At 39.0% G+C, this 26279-nt stretch overlaps 1 protein-coding gene and 1 pseudogene across 1 annotated transcript; one reads left to right on the top strand and one right to left on the bottom strand.

The window, feature by feature from the left end:
* Nucleotides 1-8378: 8378 nt before the first annotated feature.
* Nucleotides 8379-9650, bottom strand: LOC113349078 (annotated as a pseudogene).
* Nucleotides 9651-12453: 2803 nt separating this feature from the next.
* On the top strand, nucleotides 12454-14675 carry LOC113349079 (cytochrome P450 CYP72A219-like). The gene is made up of 5 exons (XM_026592997.1): nucleotides 12454-12771; nucleotides 12921-13150; nucleotides 13258-13505; nucleotides 13628-13994; nucleotides 14063-14675. Exons 1-5 carry the CDS (start codon nucleotides 12498-12500, stop codon nucleotides 14486-14488), a joined length of 1545 nt encoding a protein of 514 aa, XP_026448782.1. The 5' UTR covers nucleotides 12454-12497; the 3' UTR covers nucleotides 14489-14675.
* The last annotated feature ends 11604 nt before the right edge of the window (nucleotides 14676-26279 follow it).

Here is a 26279-nt window from a genome sequence, read left to right as displayed (position 1 = left end):
CTGGTAAGTCCGTCCAAAGTATCCTTGGCATCTCTCATCTTATTTAGTTTGTTTTTGTTTTTAAATTCCTCTAACTTTCTTTGCACTTTAAGCTTGTTTTGGAACCTATAGTTGATAACTCTTGTTCCCAAGGTATGAAGTCTCCTAGCAAGAAAAAGCGACAGGACATAATCGCAGTTTGGCTTGGCTATACAGGGGCCCTCTTTTTTCTCTCTTATATTTTGAATTTTTCTTGTTTTCATTTGTTAATCTCTATATCTCTGTTGTATTATTATGATGCATGTCATTAAGGTTCACTAGCTTCTTCAATTACTTAGTATCATTTAATAACATTAGCTTATCTAACTAGAATATTATTAGTTGATTCTAGTTTGTTTGTTTTCCTTTTATTTACGTGAGGTTTTCTACACTTTTCCCCCAGACCAGTTGAGACTGGACAGTAAACTAGGCTTTTCAATATGCACACTTCATGTACGGTTTTTCTTTTAATTTCTTTTAGTTTTAGAAATTTCGATTCAGTTCCTTCAAGTGTCTGTGTAAGGTTGGTGTGTAATTTAACCTACTTATGTGTTTCTTCTTGGAATAGGAAATTGAGTGCTCCTGTGAAACAACATGATGCTGAAATCAATACTGGCTACGTTCTATATGGCTGCATTTTTTCGAAGATGCAACTCTCAACAACAAAATCTCTGATTGTGGAAAAGGCTATACCGTCATCCTCAATCATTAAGAAGAGATCTCTTTCATGTACAGGCCGTCGTGACACTTTTATCAGACTTGTCCGTGATAGAAGGGCTCAGGAAACCTTTTTGATAGTTCTATCGCGAGCGAAGACGCTCAATCTTCACAACTTGCTTGTGAAATCTTACTTATTGCCAGTATTAGAAGACTACTCATTGGATACTGATGGAAAACGAATGCTTCCTAGATTATTGAAGAATTACAAATATTTTGGTTATCTTTGCAATTTTAGTTTTAGAATTTTTTTTAGGACTCAACGCGTCGTGCTGTTTTCCTTCGTCAAGGTTTTATTCCTTTGGTTATGGGTTTTCCTTGTCAAGGTTTTTAACGAGGCAACATATGTGTGTCCAACATCTTTGGATGGTTTTATCATTTACCTTCTATTGTTTACCATTTATTCTTCTTGTAATTCTTTTAGGTGGTCAGCCATAATAGATGGTTATAATATTGTTGTAACCACGGCCGCTAACGCCACAAGTTAGCCTGTTGAATGAAATACCTAATTTATAAAAAAAAAAAGAAAAACAATAAAGAAAAAGCAATTAAGCAAATATGCTACTCGAAACTTGCGAAAACAAATGTACATGCATCTTCATTTGAAAAGCAGCCACCGGCGCACCATCACCACTACCTCCACCCCAAGTCATTAATTAGCTAGGCTTCAAGTGGGCAGTACACCCACTAATTTTAGTTTGGAAAAATTGCCATAGAGGCGCAACGTGTAGCCATTTTGTTCAGTTTTAACTGGACAATTTAATTTGTCAAGTATCAAAGTTTAAAATGAGTCACGGTAATTATGTCGAAGTTCTAACTTTCTATGCTGCTTATTTTGCAGGATCTTTAACTTAGAGTCTACTACTGACAGACGATGCATTAAAGACTGGTCTTGTGGAAGCTTCATAGGCCTCTGCACAAGACCCACCCGCCCACGTCACCATTGTGAACATTCTATAGCAAATTAGGCATAGGGCAGCATTGTGAACCACAAGGTACTCTTTGCAGCTATACATTGCAACTAATGTGAAGTCTGTAGTTGTTAAGAATTTGGTATTTCTTCTTCTCTCATATAACCGATTACAATGATTTATATAGGAATCATTACTTGGTAAACAAGTAACTTCTTTACTAATACGACCCTTTCTCAAAACTAACATAAAGAGTCCCAATTACGGCATATTCCATAACAGTCTCGGATTCTTATCGAGCTGGGAAGTCTTATTCTGTAAGACTTTCCTAATCAATCTCTAAGAGACGTGTATAGCTGAGACTTTCCTAATCAGTCTCAGATACGCGTATCAACACCGTGTCTCAATACCCCCCCTCAAGACGGAGCATGCAGGTCACAAATGCCCATATTGGACAAAATAGCATGAAACTGAGCTTTCCCCAACGACTTTGTGAGTATATCCGCCAACTATATTATGGTAGGAGTATAAGAAGGTATAATAATCTTCTGTATTACCGCATCCCTGACTAGATTACAGTCCACTTCAATATGTTTCGTTCGTTCATGAAAGACAGGGTTCTTCGCAATATATAATGCTGATTGACTATCACAAAGAAGACTCATCGCTTGTGTATGGTGAACTCCCAAATCTCTGAGTAATTGTTTCAACCATTTTAATTCACATGTAGCCGTCGCCATGGAACGATATTCTGCTTCAGCCGAGCTACGAGACACAGTTTGTTGCTTCTTAGTCTTCCAAGATACTGGTGAATCTCCAAAAAAAAAAAACCATCCCGTCAGTGAGCGCCTAGTTAAAGGAAAACTTGCCCAATCCGAATCACACCAACCTCTCAAGTTTAAACTACTATCAGAGCGCAACAGAATTCCTTGTCTAGGATTCTTTTTCAAATATCTAACCACACGAAGTGCTACTTCCCAATGCTCCATTCTAGGTCGTTGCATAAACTGAGATAAGATATGCACTGGCAAGATCTGGTCTGGTGACAGATAAATAGATTAAACGCCCAACCAATCTTCTATACTTATCTACATCATTAAGCAAATCTCATGTTGCTAAAGCAAGACGATGATTTGTTTCCATAGGAAATTCTGCAGGTTTCGCACCCAATAAACCTGTCTCCATTATAATATCCAACGCATATTTTCTCTGGCATATGTAGAAACCCGGTTTACTACGAGCCACTTCCGATCCTAGGAAGTATTTCAATTTTCCTAAATCTTTCATCTTAAAACATTGACCCAAGTATGCTTTAAATTGTGTAAGCGCAACTAGATCATTACCTGCAATAATCAAATCATCAACATACACCAGCACATTAAGTTGCATCTTTCCCTTCATCATAGTAAAGAGAGAATAATCTGAGTACGATTGCCGAAACCCATAATTCTTCAATGCAGTTGACAGCTTCGCAAACCAACACCGCGGTGCTTGTTTTAGGCCATACAACGATTTCTTCATCTTACACACCATATTAGGATTACCCTTAGCAAATCCAGGTGGTATTTTCATATATACTTCCTCTTCTAAATCTCCATGTAGGAACGCATTATGCACATCCATCTGATGCACATCCCACTGTTTAGCTGCAGCAACAGCCAAAAACATACGAACAATTGTCATCTTTGCCACTGGTGCAAACGTCTCATTGTAATCTAATCCTTCAACTTGATGATTTCCAAAAATCACAAGTATCGCCTTTAAACGCACCAAAGTACCGTTTTCATCATACTTTTCCGTATATATCCACTTACTTCCTAGAGCCTTCTTACCAGGTGGCAATTCTGTTAGATCCCATGTGCCTTGTTCTTCTAAGGCCCGTATTTCTTCCGCCATTGCTTTCCTCCAACCTGGATGTTTCATTGCCTCTCTGAAATTTCTCGGCTCAGACTTTGCAGACAATGCAACAATATAATTTTTATGCATGTCAGAAAACCTGTCACAACTAACATAATATGTCAAAGGATAAGGTGTACCTGAGGATGATGACTGTGATGATTGAGAGTGAGATGGACTAATTTCTCGAATGGTGTGCGTCACAAAAACTTTCAGCCTACTTGAGGGGATCTTCTGACGCTTGCCCTTACCTAAATCATTGTTGACAACAACAGCATCTGTGGCTTGTCTGTCATTGTTCACAACTGCCTGATTATCTGACGATGTAGTCTGATGCTGAACTGCGATATCTTCAGCAGGTGCTGCAGTCTGTACTGCGACATCTTCATCAGGCGCTGCAGTCTGTACTGCAACGTTTTCATCTGTCTGTCGTTGTATTTCTGCAGCTTCTTCACCTCCAGTAATTATGTAATCTTCGTCATCACTCCATTATTTACCATCACGATCTGTCTCAGGTGAAGTCCCAGCAACATCAGTCGCTATATGACTTCTAGTGCTCCCCATCATGTCAGTCTCAACTATATTACCATTCAACTCAGTCTTATATGGAAACTGTGTCTCATAGAATTTGACATCTCGAGACACCATAAACTTTCTTGTGTCTAAACCATAAACTTGCCACGCCTTCTTACCATATGGATAACCGAGAAACACACACCTTCTTCCTCGACTAGCAAACTTATCTCCTTTGCTAATTTGATCATGTACATAACATAAACATCCAAACACCTTCAACTGTTTATATAGAGGTGGTTTTCCAAACAATACTTCATATGGTGTTTTATTATTTAGGATAGGTGTAGGCGTACGATTTATCAAGTACGCTGCTGTCAATGCACACTCTCCCCAAAACCGTTTCGGCAAGCTTGCTTGAAATCTTAAAGCCCTTGCTACATTCATTATATGTTGATGTTTTCTCTCTACTCTTCCATTTTTTTGAGGAGTATCTACACATGATGTCTCAAAGACTATTCCATTAGTCTTAAAATAACCACGTAATGCATTAAATTCCGTTCCATTATCACTTCTAACAATTTTAATATCTTTGTTAAATTGACGCTTCACAAGAGCAACAAATTCACGAAATATTGATTCAACCTCTGTTTTATTCTGAATTAAATAAATCCAAACACCTCTTGAAAAATCATCTACTATTGTCAGAAAATATTGAGCTCCACATGATGAATGGATCTTATAAGGACCCCATAAATCTATATGAACTAAATCAAAAATACAATTCGATTTACTCAAACTACTAGCAAAACTGCTTCTACGATGCTTTTCCCGGGGACAAATATCACAAGCATCATTATTCTTCTTAATTAATCTACTCACACCTTGCAACTTCTGCAAAACTTTCTCTGAAGGATGTCCCATACGTTGATGCCACAACTCATATGTATCTTCATGCACAGCCATAACTTCAACATACGGCACACCACAAAAAATATATAGTCCACCTTGTCTCTCAGCCACTCCAATCATCCTCCTCGTAGACCGGTCTTGTATAAGACATAATTTGTTAGTACACTGAATAATACAACTCATCTCATCAATAAGTTGTGTGACTGAAATTAGGTTACAGGTTATCTGTGGTACATAAAGCACGTTTTCAAGTTTCAATCCACCAGGAAGAATCATAGTTCCTATTTTCTCAGAGTATGCATACTTTCCATCAGGCAATCCAACCGAACATGCCCTAATATCTCTTACACTTATCATGTTAAGAAGCTCATACGTAACATGGTTTGTTGCTCCTGTGTCAACAATCCAAGATGTTTCATTCTTTTTACCTTGTAGATGAGAACCAGACTTTCTTGAGTTTAAAAACTCCATCACCTGTTGAACTTGTGCTGCTGTAACTCCTACTAGACCCGTTCCATCAGCTGATGACGTACCAACACTATCCTTTGCCTCCGAAATATGCAGGTTATGAGCACGAACATGATTACCTCCTTGTCCTCTACCTCCTCTTCCAGTACGTCCTCTTCCTCCAGTTCTTCCTCCTCTTCCATTCTTTGGTCTGTCTCCCCACCATTCTGGATATCCAATAATCTTAAAACAGCCATCATCAGAGTGTCCTTGTCTGCTGCAAGTTTTGCAGTACTTGGTGGGATCATAAGCACTATTAAGTAGGCGTTGATCAGCTTGCACCTTGAAAGCCATAACATTCTCCTGCATCTCTGTAGGCACTACTCCATCTCCAATCTTCAGGCGTTCTGAGTTCACAATGGTTTGATACGCAACATCTACGTACGGAAATGGTTCCCTTGCAAGCAATTGTACACTCAAATAACTGTATACAGAATCTAACCCAATCAGAAAATAGTGCAAGAAATCTTCTTCTCTTAACATACTTACCTGAGATGCAATATTACAAGTACACTGTCCACACTTGCATTGGGGTATCTTCATATAAGTCACCATCTCATCCCATATTTTGTTCAATCTTCCAAAATATATAGCAACTTCCTCTGTTTTCTTCTGTTTGCAGTCACTTAAAGATGCTTTTAGTTGACATATTCTTGTTCCACTAACAACACAAAATCTTCTCTTCAAGTGTGCCCATAATAGACTTGCATCCTCATAATCTCCCAGAGTTGATCTTACTGACAACTCAAACGTGTTACCAATCCATGAAACCAACGTTGATTGCACTGCTGTCCATTCTTCTAACTGATCTGGATCTACAGGTCGCTTGATGGTTCCATCGATGAAACCAAATTTTCTCTTGGATATCAACGATCTTCTTATGACTCTAGCCCATTCATCATAATTATTCCCTCTCAGAACTATTGGCGTGATGATAGTTCCTGGTCCATCACTCGATCCTAGATGATATACATGATTCTTCTTCTGTGTATCATATTCCACTATCTTCCCTTTGGATGATTCACTTTCACTGACCATCTTTAGATTATTTTTTTTTAGGTTTCGAAACTGGTTCCTGATGCCATGTTAAGAATTTGGTATTTCTTCTTCTCTCATATAACCGATTACAATGATTTATATAGGAATCGTTACTTGGTAAACAAATAACTTCTTTCCTAATACGACCCTTTCTCAAAACTAACATAAAGAGTCCCAATTACGGCATATTCCATAACAGTCTCGGATTCTTACCGAGCTGGGAAGTCTTATTCTGTAAGACTTTCCTAATCAATCTCTAAGAGACGTGTATAGCTGAGACTTTCCTAATCAGTCTCAGATACGCGTCTCAACACCGTGTCTCAATACGACCGATTACAATTTCTGGGATGAAAAAGACACGTAAAATTTGATACTGTTTAAATGGACAAGAATGTAAAAATAGTCAGGATGTAAACAGTTTCATCTTACCCATTTTGAAATACTTTCTCTTATTTTTAATTTACATCAGGATGTATCCAGTTTCATCATCGCTCTTTTTTAAGTTTAAACCAGGATGAATCCAGTTTCATTCTTGGTTTTTTTTTGTCCATTTCATCCATACTAATTTTTACTCGTCCATTTGAACCATGTTTTAGAAATATTTGGACAAATAACCCATTTTTCGAATTCATTACATTAGTACTGCATAGTGCATACATACTCGATTTTCTTGTCCAAGAGGGAAAAAATGGGTATTGTTAATCAGAGTGAATGTGGGAATTAAGAGAAAATCATCTTCCTTTAACAATGGTGATATAAGAATAGAAGAAATATCTTGAATAACAGAATCAGAGGATTGGAGATCTTTTATGAGTTTAGAAGCCTTGACCCCATCACTGAAAAGTCCGATAGGTAAGATCTTATTTTTGATATGTACGTGAATTGTAATGGTCGTATTTTAGTGGTGCAAGTGGAGTGCAAATCCCATAGCACGCTAATGAAATTAGTACTAGCAAAGTTAACCGCCCGCCCTAAACAACAAAAACACGACTGTTAAAAGGACATGGAAAGAAAGAGTGGGTGAGAGAGTATTTTTGCGTGGTCAGAATCAGCAAGTACAAACTTATAACACCCAATTGTGGAAAACTTAGTCAACGGACAAGTCAATGGATACCATGAGCAATATGAACCATTCATCGATAGGTCCACTTGAGCCATATTTTTCCTTATGCATCGTCATAAATAGTATCAAAATCTCAGCTCATAAACTCATTTTTTGGTTAGAGAGAAAGAAATATCGATCATGGCCAGCTCTTTGGTCTTTACTTGGATCACCATGTTTTTATTACTGCTTTGGTGTTGTTTGAGAGCTTTTTATTCACTTTGGTGGAAACCAAAAAATCTAGAGAAGGACGGTACCAAAGGATTTTCATCCCCATTTTATATTATGATATGAAGGGGTCAAATGAATTAAGAGAGCATTGGTGTTCTTTTTTTTGTTTTCTTTGCCAAATCTAAATCAATGTATTGCCAGAAAAGAGGCAAATAAATTACAAACATACTAAAAAATAGGCAAAAACCTTGCTTTGATTGAAGCTAAAATGGGAATCGACTATGATTCTACACAACTTCTCTTTTCAGCTCTCCACTCCATATGTCGAGTGGTTTTGAATCTAGAAATAAAAAGATTTAACACCAAGTGCTAAACTTTTTTTTTTAACGGTAAAGATTATGGTGCCCACGAGTTTAGAATTTCCGTCACTGGTATCCATTCAAAATCAACTACTAAGTAGATTCTCATTCAAAATCAACTGTAGAACTACAGGATGCACATCCATGAACCTCACTTGACCCTCTTCAGACAAGGAAACTATCTTATTTTTTACCATTAAAATAAAATACAGGAAATATATAAACATGAAGTTTCTAGCACGAAAGGTTATTTCCTGGTGCCACACCTAATTGTTTGCAGTAAGTTGAGTAGTAATTAATCCTAGCTTGAACCTGTCCAGGGTTTCCACCGTTGCATTCCAGGGCGCCGTTGATTATGCGAGTCGTCTCACCAAACCCTTTATCCTGAGATAGGAGTATTAACCATCCAAAACCAAAACGCTGTCTTAAACGAGGTGACAACATTATTAGACACAGTTTCTGGAGCCTTTAAGCCATCGAAGCCAATGCTTTTACCGGCTGGGCCGTAGTTGTAATTCCATGATATTTGTATAGGTCCTCGACCATGATATCCTTTGCCAAGAACGCATGGATACTGACTGTTTCTGGCATCGCAATAGTTTCTCGATGCTCCGTCAATTTCTTCTTTGTAACAAAAATCTTTAATCCAAAAAAGAGAAATGAGATTAGTAAAGGGTACAAATGTACGACGTCAAAACAAGATAGATGCTATGGTTTTGCCGTTTTGGTAGAAAACTTACGTCCCGTTTCATGTGTAACATGAGCAAAGAAAGCAGCAATTTCACGTTTAATGTCATCCAGACTCCCAGTGGTACCAAAACCAGGGTACGATTTGGCAGCTTCGAGAAAAGCCTCACGTGTATAGAAATTCTTCCCTGCAGGACACCATGAACCAGCTTGATCGATTATACTGCTAAAGAAAGCTGGTGTTACTATACTGCCAAGAGCGGTGCCAGGACTACTAGGGGTGGGAATAACAGGACTGGCAGGACTACTGGGGGTGGTAATAACAGGAGTTCCGGTGCAAAGACCAGATTTGCACCCTTTTCCGCAGTAGGCATCACTAGTACCGCAATAGTTGTACTGGCTGCAACACTCATTTGATTTACAGTTACAGGTGGGTGTGACAACAACAACAGGAGGAGGAGGAGGAGGGCGAGGAGGAGGAGTAGAAGCAGTACAAGGACCAGATTTGCACCCTTTTCCGCAGTAGGCATCACTAGTATCGCAATAGTTGTACTGGCTGCAACACTCATTTGATTTACAGTTACAAGCGGGTGTGACAACAACAACAGGAGGAGGAGGAGGAGGAGGAAGAGTACTAGCAGAACAAAGACCAGATTTGCACCCTTTTCCGCAGTAGGCATCACTAGTACCGCAATAGCCATACTGGCTGCAACACTCATTTGCTGCACAACCACAATTTTGTCCCACAATGGGCTGTGCCAAAATACCCACAAGAATTCCCACTACTGAAATAAGTTTTACGAGGTTAAGAGACACCATCTTTATGTTTGTGGACTAATAAAGCTTAAGAGTAGTGTGAGTATGAGAAAACTGAAGGTTACATTCACACGTATTTATAGCTTTAATTTCACCATTTTTTTTTATAGTTAAGTTGGGTGCAGATCCCATGTCCCTTTCTTGTATATACCCTCATGTCCCCCCAATTAGATTATGACATGTGGCCTCTCCTTTCTTCCATCTTTTAATTATCTCATTTACTACAGTTAATTATAATTAAGAAAATAAAAACATATATATCGTTACCATTTTTATCTCGGAACCAAAAACTACATCTCCATTTTTATGATTTTATCTAATAGCTTAGAAGACTTTATACTAAAACAGATGCAAATGCGGCCAAAGCAATTGCATCATAGAATCCATTGTGCTTATTCAAATTTATTTTACGATCAATTACTTTTCCGTCATTGTTTTGCAAATTGAAACCAAAACAACAGCCACATACTCGTCAAACCTATGACTATCATCTGTAGAATCACATCAGAAGTGATGAACACCTATAGCCTGTTCTATGTGATAAATTGGGATGAGAAGACTAGAAATTAAATACGGAATTTTTTTAAATGTGTGTTTTATTTAACTACTGCAAATGCTTATCAATCAACTTAATTTTTCAATCAAAGAAATATATAATTAATCAACGTCTCACAATAATCAGACATGACAGTAGAAAAAAAAAAGTAATTTATGAGATAAAAGAAAAGACCGTAGTTCGGGGATTTCATCTTACCATAAAGAATAAATCTAAATAAGGGGAATAAATCGGTGCCACATGTCATCATATAATTGGAGGGACAGGAGGGTATATACAAGAAGGGGACATGGGATCTTCACCCAGTTAAGTTTGTGTTCCACTAACATGCAAGTAAGCACGCATTCTATGCGTCAATGGCATTAATTAAATCTGGATTCCTTTTACAAATTGCATTTATAATATTAAGGTTTATTTACATATTCACAGCTAACCAACTGATTAACTACTCGATAGAAATCACAACAAGGATACTAATCCAGTAAGTCTACGATCCATTATACGGATCATAAATGCTTTACTGTATCCATATGATCAGAATTGAGTTTGTCTCGAAAGAAAAGTCAATCTTAATCTCCATGCATTACCACCCATAATCCCAAATAACTCAATATATAGTAAAAAAAAAACTGTCACTACTACTCACTAGGTATAGTCAAACTTAGAAATATGCAACATGCCAACACCCAAAGGCCAAACAGAAGTGGTCCCAGGCCCTTGGGAAAACTGGCCTTAATGGGTAGGTTGGGACCGGAATAAATTTTTATGTACCTGTGTTGTTTTGATATTGATTAGCACAAGTGTACAACTATATAGAGTTAAATAACCTGGCATATTTAGGGGCAATCTAAGAGTTAGGGGCGACATAAAAAGACAAAATAGATCACAATCGGGAAGTTAATCCATAATCGGTGGATAACTTTAAATTTCGTTTTTTTTAATGGCCAAACTATCCTTTACAATCGGTAGATAATTTTATAATCGGAAGTTAATCCACAATCGGGAGTCAATTTAGTTTATATAACTTCCGAATATAATAGTATTCCCAAAATAAAATCCTCTATTTTTTGAATTTTGGTGGAGCCTAGCTATAATCGGTAGTAAATAAAGTTATCTTGACTCCCGATTATACAATAGACCTTTGGCAAAAATGGTACCATAATCGGTAGTGAATTTAGGTTATTTAACTCCCGAATATAGAGTTGCCCCAAAATGAGATTTTGCAAAAATCTTCTATTTTTTGAATTTTGGTGGAGCCTATAATCGGTAGTAAATGAAGTTATCTTGACTTCCGATTATACAGTGGCTCTCTTTGCAAAACATAATTGGTAGTCAAGATAGTTCATATAATTACCGAATATAGAGTAGCCACAAAATGAGATATTGCCAAAATCCTACCATAATCGGTTGTTTCGTGATGTTATTTATCTGCCGATTGTGATAGATAAAAAGAATACATGATCACAATCGGTAGATAAAAAAAATACTAATCTACCGATTATAAAGGGATATATAAATATTTTCAATTTATTTTATTTTTTTGTGTCGCCCCTAATTCTTTCGGGGTCGCACTAAATACGGGAGGTTAAATAAAGAGCATGTGAGCAAACATATATCCTATTCGAAACTTGCGAAAACAATGTACATGCAATGTGTACATATGTAATTTAGAAGCATCTTCATTGGAAAAGCAGCCACCGGTGCACCATCACCGCGACCTCCACCCAAGTCATTAATTAGCTAGGCTTCAAGTGGGCGTACCCACTAATCAGTTTGGCAATATTGCCATAATGGCGCAACGTGTACCCATTTTGTTCAGTTTAATTAAACTTTATAATGAGCCACAGACACTCAATAATTACAACAAAGTTCTATATCCTTCTTTCTATGCTTATTTTGCAGGATCTTTATCGAAATCATTCTTGGGAACTTACAGTCTACTGAGTCCTCACACATGCATTAAGAATGCAACGCGGAAAAGCTAGACATGGACATGAAATTAGTACTAGCAAGTTAGCAACCCCACCCTAAACAACAAAAACACGACTGTTAGACATGGAAAGAAAGAGTGGGTGAGAATATTTTGTGTGTGGTCACAGCCAGCAAGTGCAAACTTATAACACGCAATTCTGGAAAACTTAGTCAATGGACAAGTCAATGAACAATATGAACCATTCATCAATAGGTCCATTTGAGCCATATAACCTCTCATTATGCATCATCTTAAGCAGTATCAAAATCTCAGCTCGATAAACTCTTTTTTTTGGTTAGAGAGAAAGAAAGAAAGAAAGATCATGGCTAGTTCTTTGATTCTTACTTGGATCGCCATGTTTTTGCTATTGCTTTGGTGTGGTTTGAGAGCTTTTTATTCACTTTGGTGGAAGCCTAAAAATCTAGAGAAGCAATTGAAGCAACAAGGTATCAAAGGATCTTCTTACAAATTTTATTACGGAAACATCAAAGAATTCTTGAAGGATAGGACGGAGGCATTAGCCAAACCTATGAATCTAAATCACCACATAGCCCCATATGTCCTCCCGTTTACTTGGAAAACAGTACAAACCCATGGTATAATTAATTAATTCTGTTATATTTCATTTTCATAAATAGATTATATATATTGAGTCATTTGTTTATTTAGCTAAGGCATGGGGCAATTGCTCCCATAGGTAAAGAAATTGTGTAGTTATGTATCATATTTATTCATGTACGCACAGGGAAGGTATCATTTCATTGGAATGGAACGACACCTGGGTTAATCATATTGGACCCTGAGATGATGAAGGAGGTGTTGACTGAGAAGAATGGTCACATTCAAAAACCACCTGTGGAAAGCTATAATCCTCTTCTTGCAGACTTACCACAGGGAATCGCAGGCTTGGAAGGAGAGAAATGGTTCAAACATAGAAGAATTATTAATCCTGCTTTTCACTTGGAGAAATTGAAGGTTTTGATTTATGAGCTCTTTGCATGGCACAATTATGTTTATCATACAGTTGCGGCCACATATGCTCAGTATTTTATGGTTCTAAATATTGAGGTGTGCTATTTCAGGGTATGATGCCAGCATTTACAACAAGTTGCAGTGAACTGATCACGCGTTGGAAGAAATCGGCCGATCCTATAAAGGGTTCTTGTGAATTGGATATATGGCCTGAGATGGAGACTTTAACTTCTGATATAATTTCTCGAACAGCTTTTGGAAGCAACTATGAGGAAGGAAAGAAGCTCTTTGAGCTTCTAAACGAGCAAATCACGCTAGCTTTGGAAGCTATTCGAAGCATATACGTCCCAGGCTTAAGGTGTAGTCTCTTTTTTAACCATACAAGACTAATCTAGATTCATGCCGACACAAGACTAATCCAAATTACAAGAAATTCTCTAAAACAGCCTTGGGTTATTTCACTTTGCTTCTCTTGTGTAGATTCATGCCCACAAAGAAGAACCTGAGGAGAAAGCAACTGGTCAGGGAAATTAATGGCATATTAAGAGGATTTATTAGCAAAAGAGAAGAATTGATGAAAACCCATCCGTCAAGTAGTAATGACTTGCTAGGATTACTGCTGCAATCTAATAATATAGAAAACAGTACAAGATTGACAATTGAAGAAGTTATAGAGGAGTGCAAGGTGTTCTACATAGGTGGACAAGAAACAACTAGGTCCTTGCTAACATTTACCATGATCCTGTTAGCTATGCACCCGAATTGGCAAGAGAAAGCACGAGAAGAAGTTGAACGAATCTGTGGCCGAAATGTACCTGATTTCAATGCAATAAATCGTCTCAAAATTGTCATTGTCTGCATTCAGATGGTATTAAGCATTAGTCGTGGTGTTCGCGGCTATGTTCATTTTTGCAGGTGGAAATGATCCTATATGAAGTCCTGAGGTTATACCCTCCAGCACCCACAGTACATCGACATACTTGCAAGAGAACAAAATTGGGAAATCTTTCAATACCAGCAAGAGTCGTTATTTCAATACCACTGCTTCTTGCTCACCATGATCCTGAATATTGGGGTGATGATTCCGAGGAATTCAAGCCAGAAAGATTTGCCGGTGGAGTTTCAAACGCGCCAAAAGATAAACTCGCATACTTTCCTTTCTCACGGGGTCCTAAGGTCTGTATAGGCCAAAACTTTGCTTTGATAGAAGCTAAAATGGTCTTGACTATGATTCTACAGAACTTCTCTTTCCAGCTCTCGCCTTCGTATACTCATGCTCCTAGCATGGCTTTCAATCTTGCACCTCAATATGGAGCACAAATCATATTACACCAACTTTGAGTGAGACATAGATTATGGCAATAGTGTGATGACGCTGAATCACATGAAATAATTTGCAGTACTTCAGTTATATGTTATAAGTTTTTTTAACGAGAGTTTCCTTTGTTGTAATCCCTTTGTGGCACAGCAACACATTCATGAACTTGGTGAACAAGTGACAAGTACGGACTAGACGAATTATGTGTTGCGAGTCAGCGAATTTAAATTTGTAGTGAATTTAAATTTAGATTATCTAATCCGTCCGCGAGTTATCCCCAAAGGTGTCACTATCCATATGCAAAAACTCCGACAAAATAAATTGTTCACAAAAACCCCATTTAACATAAATTGTCTATATTAGCCTTCTAGTTTAAATCACCCCAACAAAAATAAAAAACAACTCCACCTTTAATTTTAAATCACCCAACAAAAATAAAAATCAACCCCACCATTAATTTCTATTATATTATCACCACCACAAAATAACACCACCAGCAGAACCACCAATGTGCCGCCACCACTGACCACCGCCGTCGCCAAAAATAACCACTGTCAACCGCCGCCACCGCCGTTACCGACCACCACCATCACCACCTCCACCGCCGCCAACAACCACCGCGCCACCGCCGCCGCCAACCACCACCGCGCCACCACCTCCACCGCCACCAACCACCATCGCGCCACCGCGCCGCCAACCACCACCGCGCCACCGCCTCCAACCGCGCCGCCAACCACCGCCGCCGCCAACCACCACCCGCACCGCCACCGCCAACCACCACCGCGCCACCGCCTCCACCACCGCCACCGCCAACCACCGCCGCCGCCACCACCGCCTCGCCAACCACCACCGCGCCACCGCCTCCACCACCGCCGCCTCCACCCACCGCCGTTACCGACCACCACCATCACCACCTCCACCCGCCAACCACCACCGCGCCACCACCTCCACCGCCGCCAACCACCACCGCGCCACCACCTCCACCGCCGCAAACCTCCACCCGCCACCACCACCTCCACCGCCGCCAACCACCACCACCGTCAACCACCACCGTGCCACCACCTCCACTGCCGCCAACCACCACAGCCACCGTCGCCAACCACCCACCGCGCCACCGCCTCCACCAACCACCGTCGCCGACAACTACCACCTCGCCACACCACCACCACGCCACCCAACACAGGCCACCACCTCCATCCCCGAAAACCACCACCGCGCCACCGCCGACCACCACCACAGACCACCACTGTCGCCAACCACCACCACCAGCAACACCACCATTATCGCCGACCACCGCCACCAACCAGTCGCCACCGCCACAAAAAATGAATTTCATTGATCAATATTCAACAAAATAAGAAAAAAATGATGAAACCAAACAGAAAAAATGATGAAACCAAAATTGGTTTCACCAAAACTAGATGAAACCTAATTAGGTTTCATCATTTTTTCACTTCAATGATGAAACCAAACCAAAATAAACTAGGCAAAAATGACCAAAACTAGATAAAACCTAATTAGGTTTCATCATTTTTCCACATATTGTCATTTCTCCAACACAGCTTCAATGATGAAACCAAACCAAAATAAACTAGGCAAAAATGATGAAACCAAAGTTGGTTTCACCAAAACTAGATGAAACCGAAATTGGTTTCATCATTTTTCCACATATTTTCATTTCACCAACACAAACTTCAATGATGAACTGAACCTGCCAATAGATGAAGAAAAAACTGGTTAATACAGGACGAATATATTTGATACTATAACGTGCCCAGGATAAGAAGCCCACATAAACCAAAAGATCTGATTAAATATAGATAGTTGGCTTGCATAATACAATTTAATGTCTAAAGCATAATAAACTGAACACAAATTGAGAAACTACTAATTCACAAAACAGACAATAATCTTAGCACGATAATGACATTGAAGTATATATTCAAGGAAGTCAGTCTCTCTCTCTACCGAATTTCTGCTTGTTTAGTGGAGCTCTGGAGCTTATGCTTCAGATATATGGATTCCTCAGTACTTAAATATTGATGGTATAGTTAGTCTATGGTAAATTGCTAATGTCGTAAAACTTCAAATGATACTGTAAGCAGAAGGCAACCCTATACCCGGATAGAATCTCTTACTATAGTACCCAATAAGGCATGAATCCTGCAAAGACGTGACTAAGAACTACGACATTTTCCAAAAGAAATGATGCAGAAAACAACATCAACAATTTTATACATGATGGAGCAGGACGGACCTCATTGCATATACAGGAATTATTTATTAAGTATAAAGCATCTTTGGCAAGGAGAAGTTCAAAATTTATGCCTAACTACTATTATTTTAAATTCATAGATTAGTATCTAGCAATTCAATCCACAATAATATGTACAGACTTAAACAACAAATTTCTTATTAGAAAGTGGTTAAATTATGATCAGGTTACATGTATTACCTGAAGGGATAAAATCCCACTTCCTCTGCAACAAAAACTAAACCACCAGATAACCCTCTCCATACATCTCCACGATCAATCAAGCAAATCCACCATGGTTTTCCTTCTCGGAAACCTCTATGGCAACCTCAATATCATCGCATCCTCAATCTGGATAGGTAAATGAGTTGCCTATACCCGGATAGAAACTCCTGCCTTTGTAATGTCGTGACCGTTCCGTAGGATCTCTCCAGCTGAAGGATTTGAGAAACAACCTAACATTCTTAAGAAAGTGGATTTTCCTGCACCATTTGCTCCTGTTAACACGAGTGCACCTCCGTCATGGACTGATGCATTAATGTTTCGAAGAATTAGTTGGGCATTTCTCATGCATGAGACATTGTTTAGCAGCATTCTAGGAAGTGGTGGTTTTCTTATAAACATTTTAACTCCAAAACGTCATCAACCTAAAAAAGTAAAACACACAAATTGAGAATGAAAACATAAACAAACACAAAACCCCAACTCAGAAATCAAATTCCCTCAAAAATCCAATACAATTGAAAACACAAACCCCAAACTCAGTAAATCAGATTCCCTTAGAACTTCAAAACAAATGATGAAAACACCAGTCACCAATTTCTATTTCAAAATTGAACAACGTCATAGTATAATGAATCCAATTACTTCAAAAGAACAACACAAATTAAAGATGATGGAAACCAAAATTGGTTTCACCAAAACTAGATGAAACCGAAATTGGTTTCATCATTTTCCACATATTTTCATTTCACCAACACAAACTTCCAAGTCTGTGTCCGTAACTTTTGTAAGTTAATTAACCTAAACACATCAAATTCTCAACAACTGAAATGTCTATTTCATTTCTATCAACAACTGAAATGTCTATTTCATCTCCATTAAAAGAATTCATCATCAGTTCACTCCATAACATCTCAAGCCATCACCTTAATCATATTTGTAGCTTCATAATCCCTGCAACTCATCATAACCTAAACTAATTATCACAACTATCAACCGCAGTTTCAAGGATATCTATAACTCTATCAATTGATATACTACATCTCAGTAAATATCTTTCTAGGTCCAAAACCCATTTATCAAACAGCAGCAGCAACTAAATCTTCTAATTTGTTAAGAAACATAACAATCTCTTCCACTATTTCAACTTAAAATCAGTTCCCTCTTCTTAACTCATCAGAGATTCAAATTCATCAACATCCTTTTCTCAATCATCTCCTTCTTAATCAAACCCCTCTCCCTAAATTTTGCAGATAGATCAATATCAAAGAAGAACCCTAGTTTCTTAATTTAGGGAAGATTATAAACCATAATTCTCTACGAAATCAAAATTAAACTTCATACTACCATCTCTACTTCAAATCAGAACAAACCCACTTTAATTCTAACAAACCATTGAGATTTAATAAAAAAGAATCAATCAAAACAGAAACCCTAAATTTGCCCTCCGATTTACCTTTTCTGTGAATTCTGATTTCAGTAATCGATTCAACAACATCACTCTCAATCAAAGCAAAATTAAACTACAGAGATACGAATTACAATGAAGAATTAAAGAGGTTTGATGCACTAACCCATTTTTAAGAACCACGATCTAGATTTAACCCTCTTTCTCAACTATTACGGAGAAGAAAACCAAATTTTGAAGACGAAATTGATGCTGGTGGTGACGTAGGTGTTGCTGCTTGTGGTGACGGAGGTGTTGCTGCTGGTGTTCGTGGAGATTTGTTGCTGCTGGTGATGATGGTGGTGGGAGAAGGAGACGGAAGAAAGAAGAAAAAAGAAATCAGAGAAGAATAAGAAGAAAAGGTCAAGGGCATGTTTGTCATTTTTTAAAGCAACAAAAACTAAATTTACACATTATTATTTGGCTTCGGGTTTTGTCCCAGTTTTATTTGAAACGATTTTTATTTGGTAGAAATAATATGACCGGTTTTTTCTTATCACTAGTTTGTTCACCTAGGGGTTTTGTCACTAGTTTTGTTATCTAAATAATAAAAAGGTCAAGCCAAAGACCGAAACCCTAGTATATTTATAAATGACATAAGCCCGACATTTCATGCAAAACCCTACTTCTCTATAAAAAAAAGTTTTTCACCCTCACAAAAGAAGAAAAATCGGCGAACAACCACTAGATGTATATTCCAGAGGGAATAGTTATAGAAATCTTGTTACGTTTACCCAACTCTAAACTCGCATCCATTTATTTGATTACCTAGTTTTTTTTTAATAAATTCTGGTAGCTACATTAGCATCATAATTACTATCAAAACATGATTTATTTTTATTTTCAAAGATCGCATCAAAAGTACCATTATTGTGTCACAGACCCAGAAATATATTGAATATATTTTCAACGAAGAGGTTTGGCTGACTCAGGCTGTCTTGCGCGGCTTTCCTATCTCACCAAGCTCGCTTTCATAAGGTTCAGTTTAAAACATGAAACTGAGTCAAAGATTTTTCGGGTACTTTATTTAACTGAACAATTTTTCTTTTCCGAGAGAGAAAAGGGACAAATTCAATAAAAATTTAACCATGGTCGAAAAAATGACAGTTAAAAGGAGTACGAAGAAAGGAGAAAAACCAATTAACATAATGCATTAACTAACACGATTCGCTGCACTACAATTTTCTAGTATCCATCATCCCTATATAGTCTGTAGTTAGGCTCCTTCCAAATAGTCTACAGCAAAGGGCAGAAGGCCCTCTTCTTTATCAAAGTCCTACTCTTCTTGCTCAACCATTCCTAAATATTAGCTTTAAGATTCTCAGCAAAAACCCATCTAACACCAAACCTATCAAAGAGATAATGCCAAGGCTTCCTAGTTTCAGGTGCAGAAATATCCTGACCAGCTGAATAAAGAAGGCATAAGATTGAGTTCAATTAACCAACTCTCTGAAGATAATTCAAAGTAGGTGCCACTTTAAAACAAAGAACAGAACAAACAAGATTGGAGATGCTAGCCACCAACCAAGCCACTCTTTTCTAATACAAGTGCCATCTTGTTTGGTGATTCTAGCCACTGCAAGGTACAAACAAGACATTTTCCTTGCACCGCTGCATATCATCCGAGAGACTGACCAGAACAACCCCGTTGGGAGTGTGCGGTCCAGACCAGCAAATGACATGGCATATCGTTTTCAAAGCAGTCGGCAACTCGCCGTTAAATTTTTCAGAAAACCACCAAATGCAAAGATTCCTGTAAAGATTTTAACTTATGACAAAATTAACGACAGGAACAAACGAAGTTTCTCACGCCACTTATCTCAACAATGATGCAGCGGACTTCTGTTCCCGCTCGTCAAATATGGTTAACAATTGCAGTCATCTGGATGGCCATTAATCATAGTAAATTAGTAATCATAAGAGGTTTTTGTTGAATTTTTGGTATTTGATGATCATGGAGATATATGAGCATAGGTTTAGTGCTGCTCATATAGAGCTCCTAGTATGGAGCAACACTATGCTTTGTAAACCCACTGATTTATTGATGTTTTTGCTCAAAGATTTATAATGATACATTCACTGCCTTATATAGGCTGTAATTACCGACTAGGTCTCTCCCTAGACTTTTCTAGATAGCACTATTTGACTAGTCTTTCTCACAGACTCTAGAGAATTCGTTCTCTATCTTTACTTAACCAACTAGTTCTCTTTTCACACTAACTAGCCGACCTTAGTTAACTCTAGATTGTTCTTACATCAAGACCAAACACCATTCACATTAAGACTTAATTTGAACATTATAGGACATTACAAATTAGCATATTCCAACAGTTCTCTATGATATACCACGCCTAGAAAGTTTTGAGAAGTTCGACCATAAACATATTAATATATTTGAAGGGTTATTATGCATGTTTTGTAGTGCTAATGTTGGTTTTGAGGCATGGGTAACGAGTGACTATGGAGTTAGGGACTCTTGGTCCAAACTCTACACCATTTCCCAATCGAAATTAGTTGATACTGTTCCATCATTTCGGCACTTAAGGTGCATACAACCATTAAGAAATGGCGAAGTCATGTTAGAGATCCAAATAGATAACAACTTTGCAGCATTAGTTTTTTATCAACCAAAACATGAAAAAGCTAGAATCATGAAGATGGATCCAGAAGAATATAAAGGAGGTGGGAACGGGACTGCTCGTTACGAATCAAGGTGCTATACAGAGACTTACGCGGAGAGTTTAGTTTCATTTCACTCAGGTAATTATGTTGGAGGTGAGCCAGAAGAATCTTCATCAGAAGAATCAGATGATGACATGGGATATTGGATCATGGACTGATTTAACATATGGAGAAATATGTTCTTTATCTTAATTTAGATGGTAAGGAATACCAGTATCCTAAGAGAAGTAACTACCCTATATCTAGTATAAAAAACTAGAAGATAACAATTTGTCACTTCACCCAACTCGAAGTCTAAATTCGCATCCATTTATGATCACCTAGTTTTTCTTTATGAAAACTGGTAGCTACAATAAGAACATGATTTATTTTTGTTTTCAGCAGTTTGTTCCTTTATCTATTGATTATCATATACGCTTTGTGATTCCAGTTAATCAATGTTTGTTTCGATTCTTTACTGATCAGCTAGTATATATACAAGTATATTATCTAATACAAGTGCCAGCTCAAAATTGCCCACGGGCACATTTGGCTCTATGTTTGTTGTAGATAGCCTTCTTGCTTGTCTAAACATGTTGAGAGGGTTGTGCTCCATTATTACTTAATCAAGGCGTGCATGAAAAAATTTATCGGCGTTTAAATGACAAGTGAATATAGGATTGTGAATTAACATGCAGAGTCACATCTAGTGTCCATTCCAGCAAATAAGATCAGGTTTCAGGGATACCGGACCATCTATATTGTCCAAGGATATATTCTGACAACAGTTAAGTAAAACAAATCCAAATTATATAGCCAACGAATGGCCAACCATAAATCAACGATAAAATTGAATTTGAGATGTCAGGTAAATGCTGGTTAAAAAATGTGCACAAAATTGTAGTCGTGGTTTTAGTGTGGAATCCATCACCACAGTAACACTCCAATATGGACCTGTTGTTGATTTGAGAACCAAACCAATGAACAAGGCAAGAATAAAAGATTTATTTTGAAAAAAATCAAAAACCGATCTTGATATTACTGACAGCATGGTCAACCCTTGGTCAGACATTTGGCTATAACAGGTCAATCTTTTTCCGTCTTTCCACTGTTGAGCCAAATAATGAAAAACTACGGATAATTTTTTATGGTGTTTGGTTTCAGAACTTACCACAGAAAAGAACGGAGTCATTAAGATGTAACTTACAGTAGAAAATAAAATATCACTATTCTACAGTTAAGATCGCATCAAAAGTACCGTTATTGGGTCATGAATGTTGAGCTGACAGACCCAGAAATGCATTGGACATTGTTCCGTGAACAAATCTTACTTTTTGAATATATTTCAAACAAGAGGTTTGGCCGACTCAGGCTAAGGCCTTGCGCATCTTTCTCGCTTTCATAAGGTTCAGTTAAGAACATGAAATTGAGTCAAAGGTACTTTATATCCGCATCAACAGAACAATTTTTCTTTTTGAGAGAGGAATAGGAAAATATGATAGTTAAGAGAGTACAAAGAAAGGAGAAAAACCAACTTAGCTGTTCCATATGACAGCATCACAATTACACACATTAATGCACATGAAAAGCAAAGAGATTAGCACGTAGGGACCAATTAAACATAGTGCGATCAATTGACACGATTAACTAAACTATAGCTCTTCTAATATCCATCCCCACATAGTATGCAGCTAAGCTCCTTCTGTGAACACGTAAATCACGAAGGCATGTATATGTTCACAAACAATATTTAAACTCTAGGTACCAACTCGTGCTAATAATACAATGACATTGATTCCTTGGCTCAAAACCTTCGGGTTTATCATAGCCTCATCTAAGAATACTGCGAGTGGCGTTTACGCAAGGGGAGATAAAGAAAACGAAGCATAAAAGTAAAACTCATGAAGCGTTAGACAAAAATAAAGTGCTGAAGTGTAAATGAGACCGGGATTTACGTGGTTCAGCACTAAGGCCTACATCCACGGGGTTGTTGTTTCACTATGTACTTGATGGTTACAAAGATAGTCGAGTGACTTTGTAGTTTACATAGGTCTATCTATTGTAAAGGACTAACTTACACTTACAATCTTTTTTCTCTCTCCTTCCCCAGTTTTTTCGATCCCTTTACTCTTGGTGGAGAGGGGGTATTTATAGGGTTAGAGTGTGGGACCCATCTATGAAGGCCGTTGGAACCTTATCTTCTTGTGTTTTGTGTCCATCACGCAGGGGTCTTCGTTCGTAACTTCATCACGCAGAGTCATCCTCGTTCGTTCCACGGGTTGATCGACACGTATGCTGCTCAGAGTGTTTAATGCGGGTAGTTGAGGCGCCTGCTCGTGTCAGGCAAGTGTTCTCTGCCTCTGTCGCGTCTATGTCAGTACATCTTCTCTCCATCGTTGATATTGGCTTCTTTTGGGGATGAGATAAAGTAACTCTTTGGGAGTTATTTGGTGCTCCGCAGTACAGCGTGTTACCGGAACATCCTTTAACTTCTGCCCTTAGATTTGTTCGGGCAACGATCCAACGTCGGCGGGATGGGCATCTTGGTTGTGGGCACATGTCATCATGCTTTGATGACTTTGTCCGCATGCTCTCCACGTATGTTCCTATATATACGTGTTTGATGATGAAATATGTGCACACAATTTGCCCCTTTTCTTCGGGCTTGTGTGTTTAGCGGGAGCATTGAAGAAAATAGTCGTTACATATTCTTCCTCTCTCCTAATAACTTCTCCTAAATACTTGGGCATGTTTCTTTATTCGTGCATTAATTTCTCATTTAATGGGCACGTTTCTCATTCCTCTCTTAACTTTCTCCTCTTTCTTTCGAGTATATTAAGGAAGAGAGAAAATTAATTTCATTCTCTCCGTCTTCATTCCTTGCTCTTCATTCCTTGTTCTTCAGCCCTTAAATTCTCTGTCAGTCTTCATTCTTTAGTCCTTAAATTCTCTCCGCCTTAGCATTAATCACACTTGCCTCCTCTTTATTTCTGATTTGTTCTTTCTGCTGCTGTTTTTGCTGGTAAGTTTTTTCTTTTCTTTGTTTCCACTGTTTTACGCTATGTTGATTTGTAAATTTTCTGCTACTGTTGTCCCTTGTTTGTGATGAAGAAATTCTTTTAATGCTTGCATGCTAGTTTGCCCCTGTTCTTCGTCTTAAATCAAGGAGGCCATTGTTTTGCTTGAGCCTTTCAGGGTAGTGATTTAGGGAGTTTCGAGCATGTATGCTAATTTTAGGGTTTCTGCGTTATCGTGTGTGGATTGCTATTTATGTGGATTTTTTGATCTTATGATGTCCTTGTGTTTGTTTTTGACTTGTTTATGATTAATCTTTTTGCAGCCATGCCTGACCGTCCGCGGCTTCCTTATCAGACTCCTAGTTCTGGTCTATCGAGATCTCCTCCGCGTAGAGAGTCTCAAGATGATGTTCGTAGAAATCAAGTTTCTTCTGGGGCGAAGGCCTCATCTTCTAGGGAAGAAGTTCCTTCGACAAATCCTTCTGGTTCTCGAAGAGTTGTCGATCGCGCGGTGTCTCGTCCTCGTGATGATGTTAGGAGTACGCAGCCACCGACTCGTGCTGTCGCTTTTGATGTTCCTCCTCTACGTTCTGTAGAGCCCGAGCGTCATCTGCCGCCCCCTCCTATAAGTTCTTTTAAAGGGAAGAATACCAAAGGTGGTGTTCCGAGGTCTGAGTCTTCAAAAAATCCTTCTTTGAAGAGAAAGGCTTCCGAGGCTTTCATTGGTTCGTCCGGTCCCGCCGAGGAGGATGAGGCTGCCCCATTGATACGCAGCGATTCGGTCAGCAAGAAAAAAGTAACGTTCAAGCATATTGATCTCGAAATATTCAAGGAAAAGCATGAGCTTCAATCCTTCGAGGTTCGTTTTTATGCCCCTGAGGATGATATTACTTATGAGCTTATCTCAAGGTATGAATTCGATGAATTTAATTTGTTGACTACGGTTGGAGCGTTCGAAGATGGTCTTATGTTGCCGTTATACAAGTCAGGTGATTCCTTCTACTATGATGTGCTTGCTAGTCGTGAAGGCTCTTCCACCAATACTCACAGCCGTTCTGTATCGCAACTATCGGGGAATTATCTCTGTGCACTGAGGGAGTGCTATCTGCGGAGTAAGGGAGAGATGACAATGACTTGTTACGTTCCCAATCCCGCGGAGAAGGAATGGTATAATCCTGAGAATTTCAATAACTCCTTCGGTGATTACGTCAATAGTAGGAACCGTAAGCCGTGGAGTGTTAGCCTTCGGAATCTTGCTGCTCCTCGGGGCGAAATTCGTCTGTTAAATGAGGTCAGCGATGCCAAGCTGAAGTATGTTCCCGGAACGGAAGGGTCTAGTCAGCGGAAACTTTTTCCGGCACGCGAGAGGATCAAGCGCGACCATGACTACGAGTGGCACGCTACCGTTATCGAAGTTGTTGGTCCTTGGGCGTACGGTTGGATTCCCGGTCCACGCGGTTGGCGTCCTACTGAGAGTAGCAGGCCACGTGAATCTCCTCCTGCTCTTTATGGAGATTTCTGTCCCTGGAGTTTAAACTTCTCAGGTATGAATTTTCCTTATGCCCTTGACGTCGTTGAGGGAGACGAGGAGGAAGGTTCTGGTGCTATACTTCCACCGAGGAGTGCCTCGACTGCCCAGGTATGCGGTTTCTAGCTGCGCTTTTCCTTCTTTAGAAATTCAACTGTTCGGGGAAAAATAACTCTTTTTGTGGTATTGGTTCAGGTGTCGAAGAAGAAAAAGATTAAGTCGAAGCAGTCTTCTACCATTGTGATGGGTGAGGCTGAGGCTCATGAAGAAGTTACCAGTCCGGTGAACGAAGAGTTTGCTGAGGATGAGGAGATTACAGATGGGGAAGAACGTACTGATACTTCCCCTCTCAATGTCGAAGAAGAGGTTCGTGCGGGTCATGATGGTGATGAAGGGAGAAACAACACCGTGGTAGCTGATGGCGGTGTTAATGGTGATATTTCTGTCCCTGCTGGTGATGCCGCGGATACTCTCCCCACCCTTTCTCAAGAGTTTTCTTTTGACCGGATGTATTCCACAGGGGAGTTCTTCGACGATGCCCTCGATTTTCCTGAGGACTTCTCTCTACTTTCCCCCAATGACGATTGGGATGTGCTCGGGGTTGCTGATAACGAAGACGCTGCTGTTCAGGATGGTGGCGCGGAGGAGCATGGTGCGCATGTTGGTTCCAACATTTGTGCTGAAG

Source organism: Papaver somniferum, chromosome 2 (assembly GCF_003573695.1).
Source record: "Papaver somniferum cultivar HN1 chromosome 2, ASM357369v1, whole genome shotgun sequence".
In the NCBI taxonomy this organism is placed as follows: domain Eukaryota; kingdom Viridiplantae; phylum Streptophyta; class Magnoliopsida; order Ranunculales; family Papaveraceae; genus Papaver; species Papaver somniferum.
This window is presented reverse-complemented; position numbering and strand designations above follow the sequence as displayed.

Excerpts from the sequence above, each read along its gene's own strand:
- LOC113349079 (XM_026592997.1), top strand. The coding sequence starts at position 12,498 with ATGGCTAGTTCTTTGATTCTTACTTGGATCGCCATGTTTTTGCTATTG. Across the intron at positions 12,772-12,920 it reads GAAAACAGTACAAACCCATG|GGAAGGTATCATTTCATTGG; the intron begins GTATAATTAATT and ends ATGTACGCACAG. Across the intron at positions 13,995-14,062 it reads CAATAAATCGTCTCAAAATT|GTGGAAATGATCCTATATGA; the intron begins GTCATTGTCTGC and ends TCATTTTTGCAG.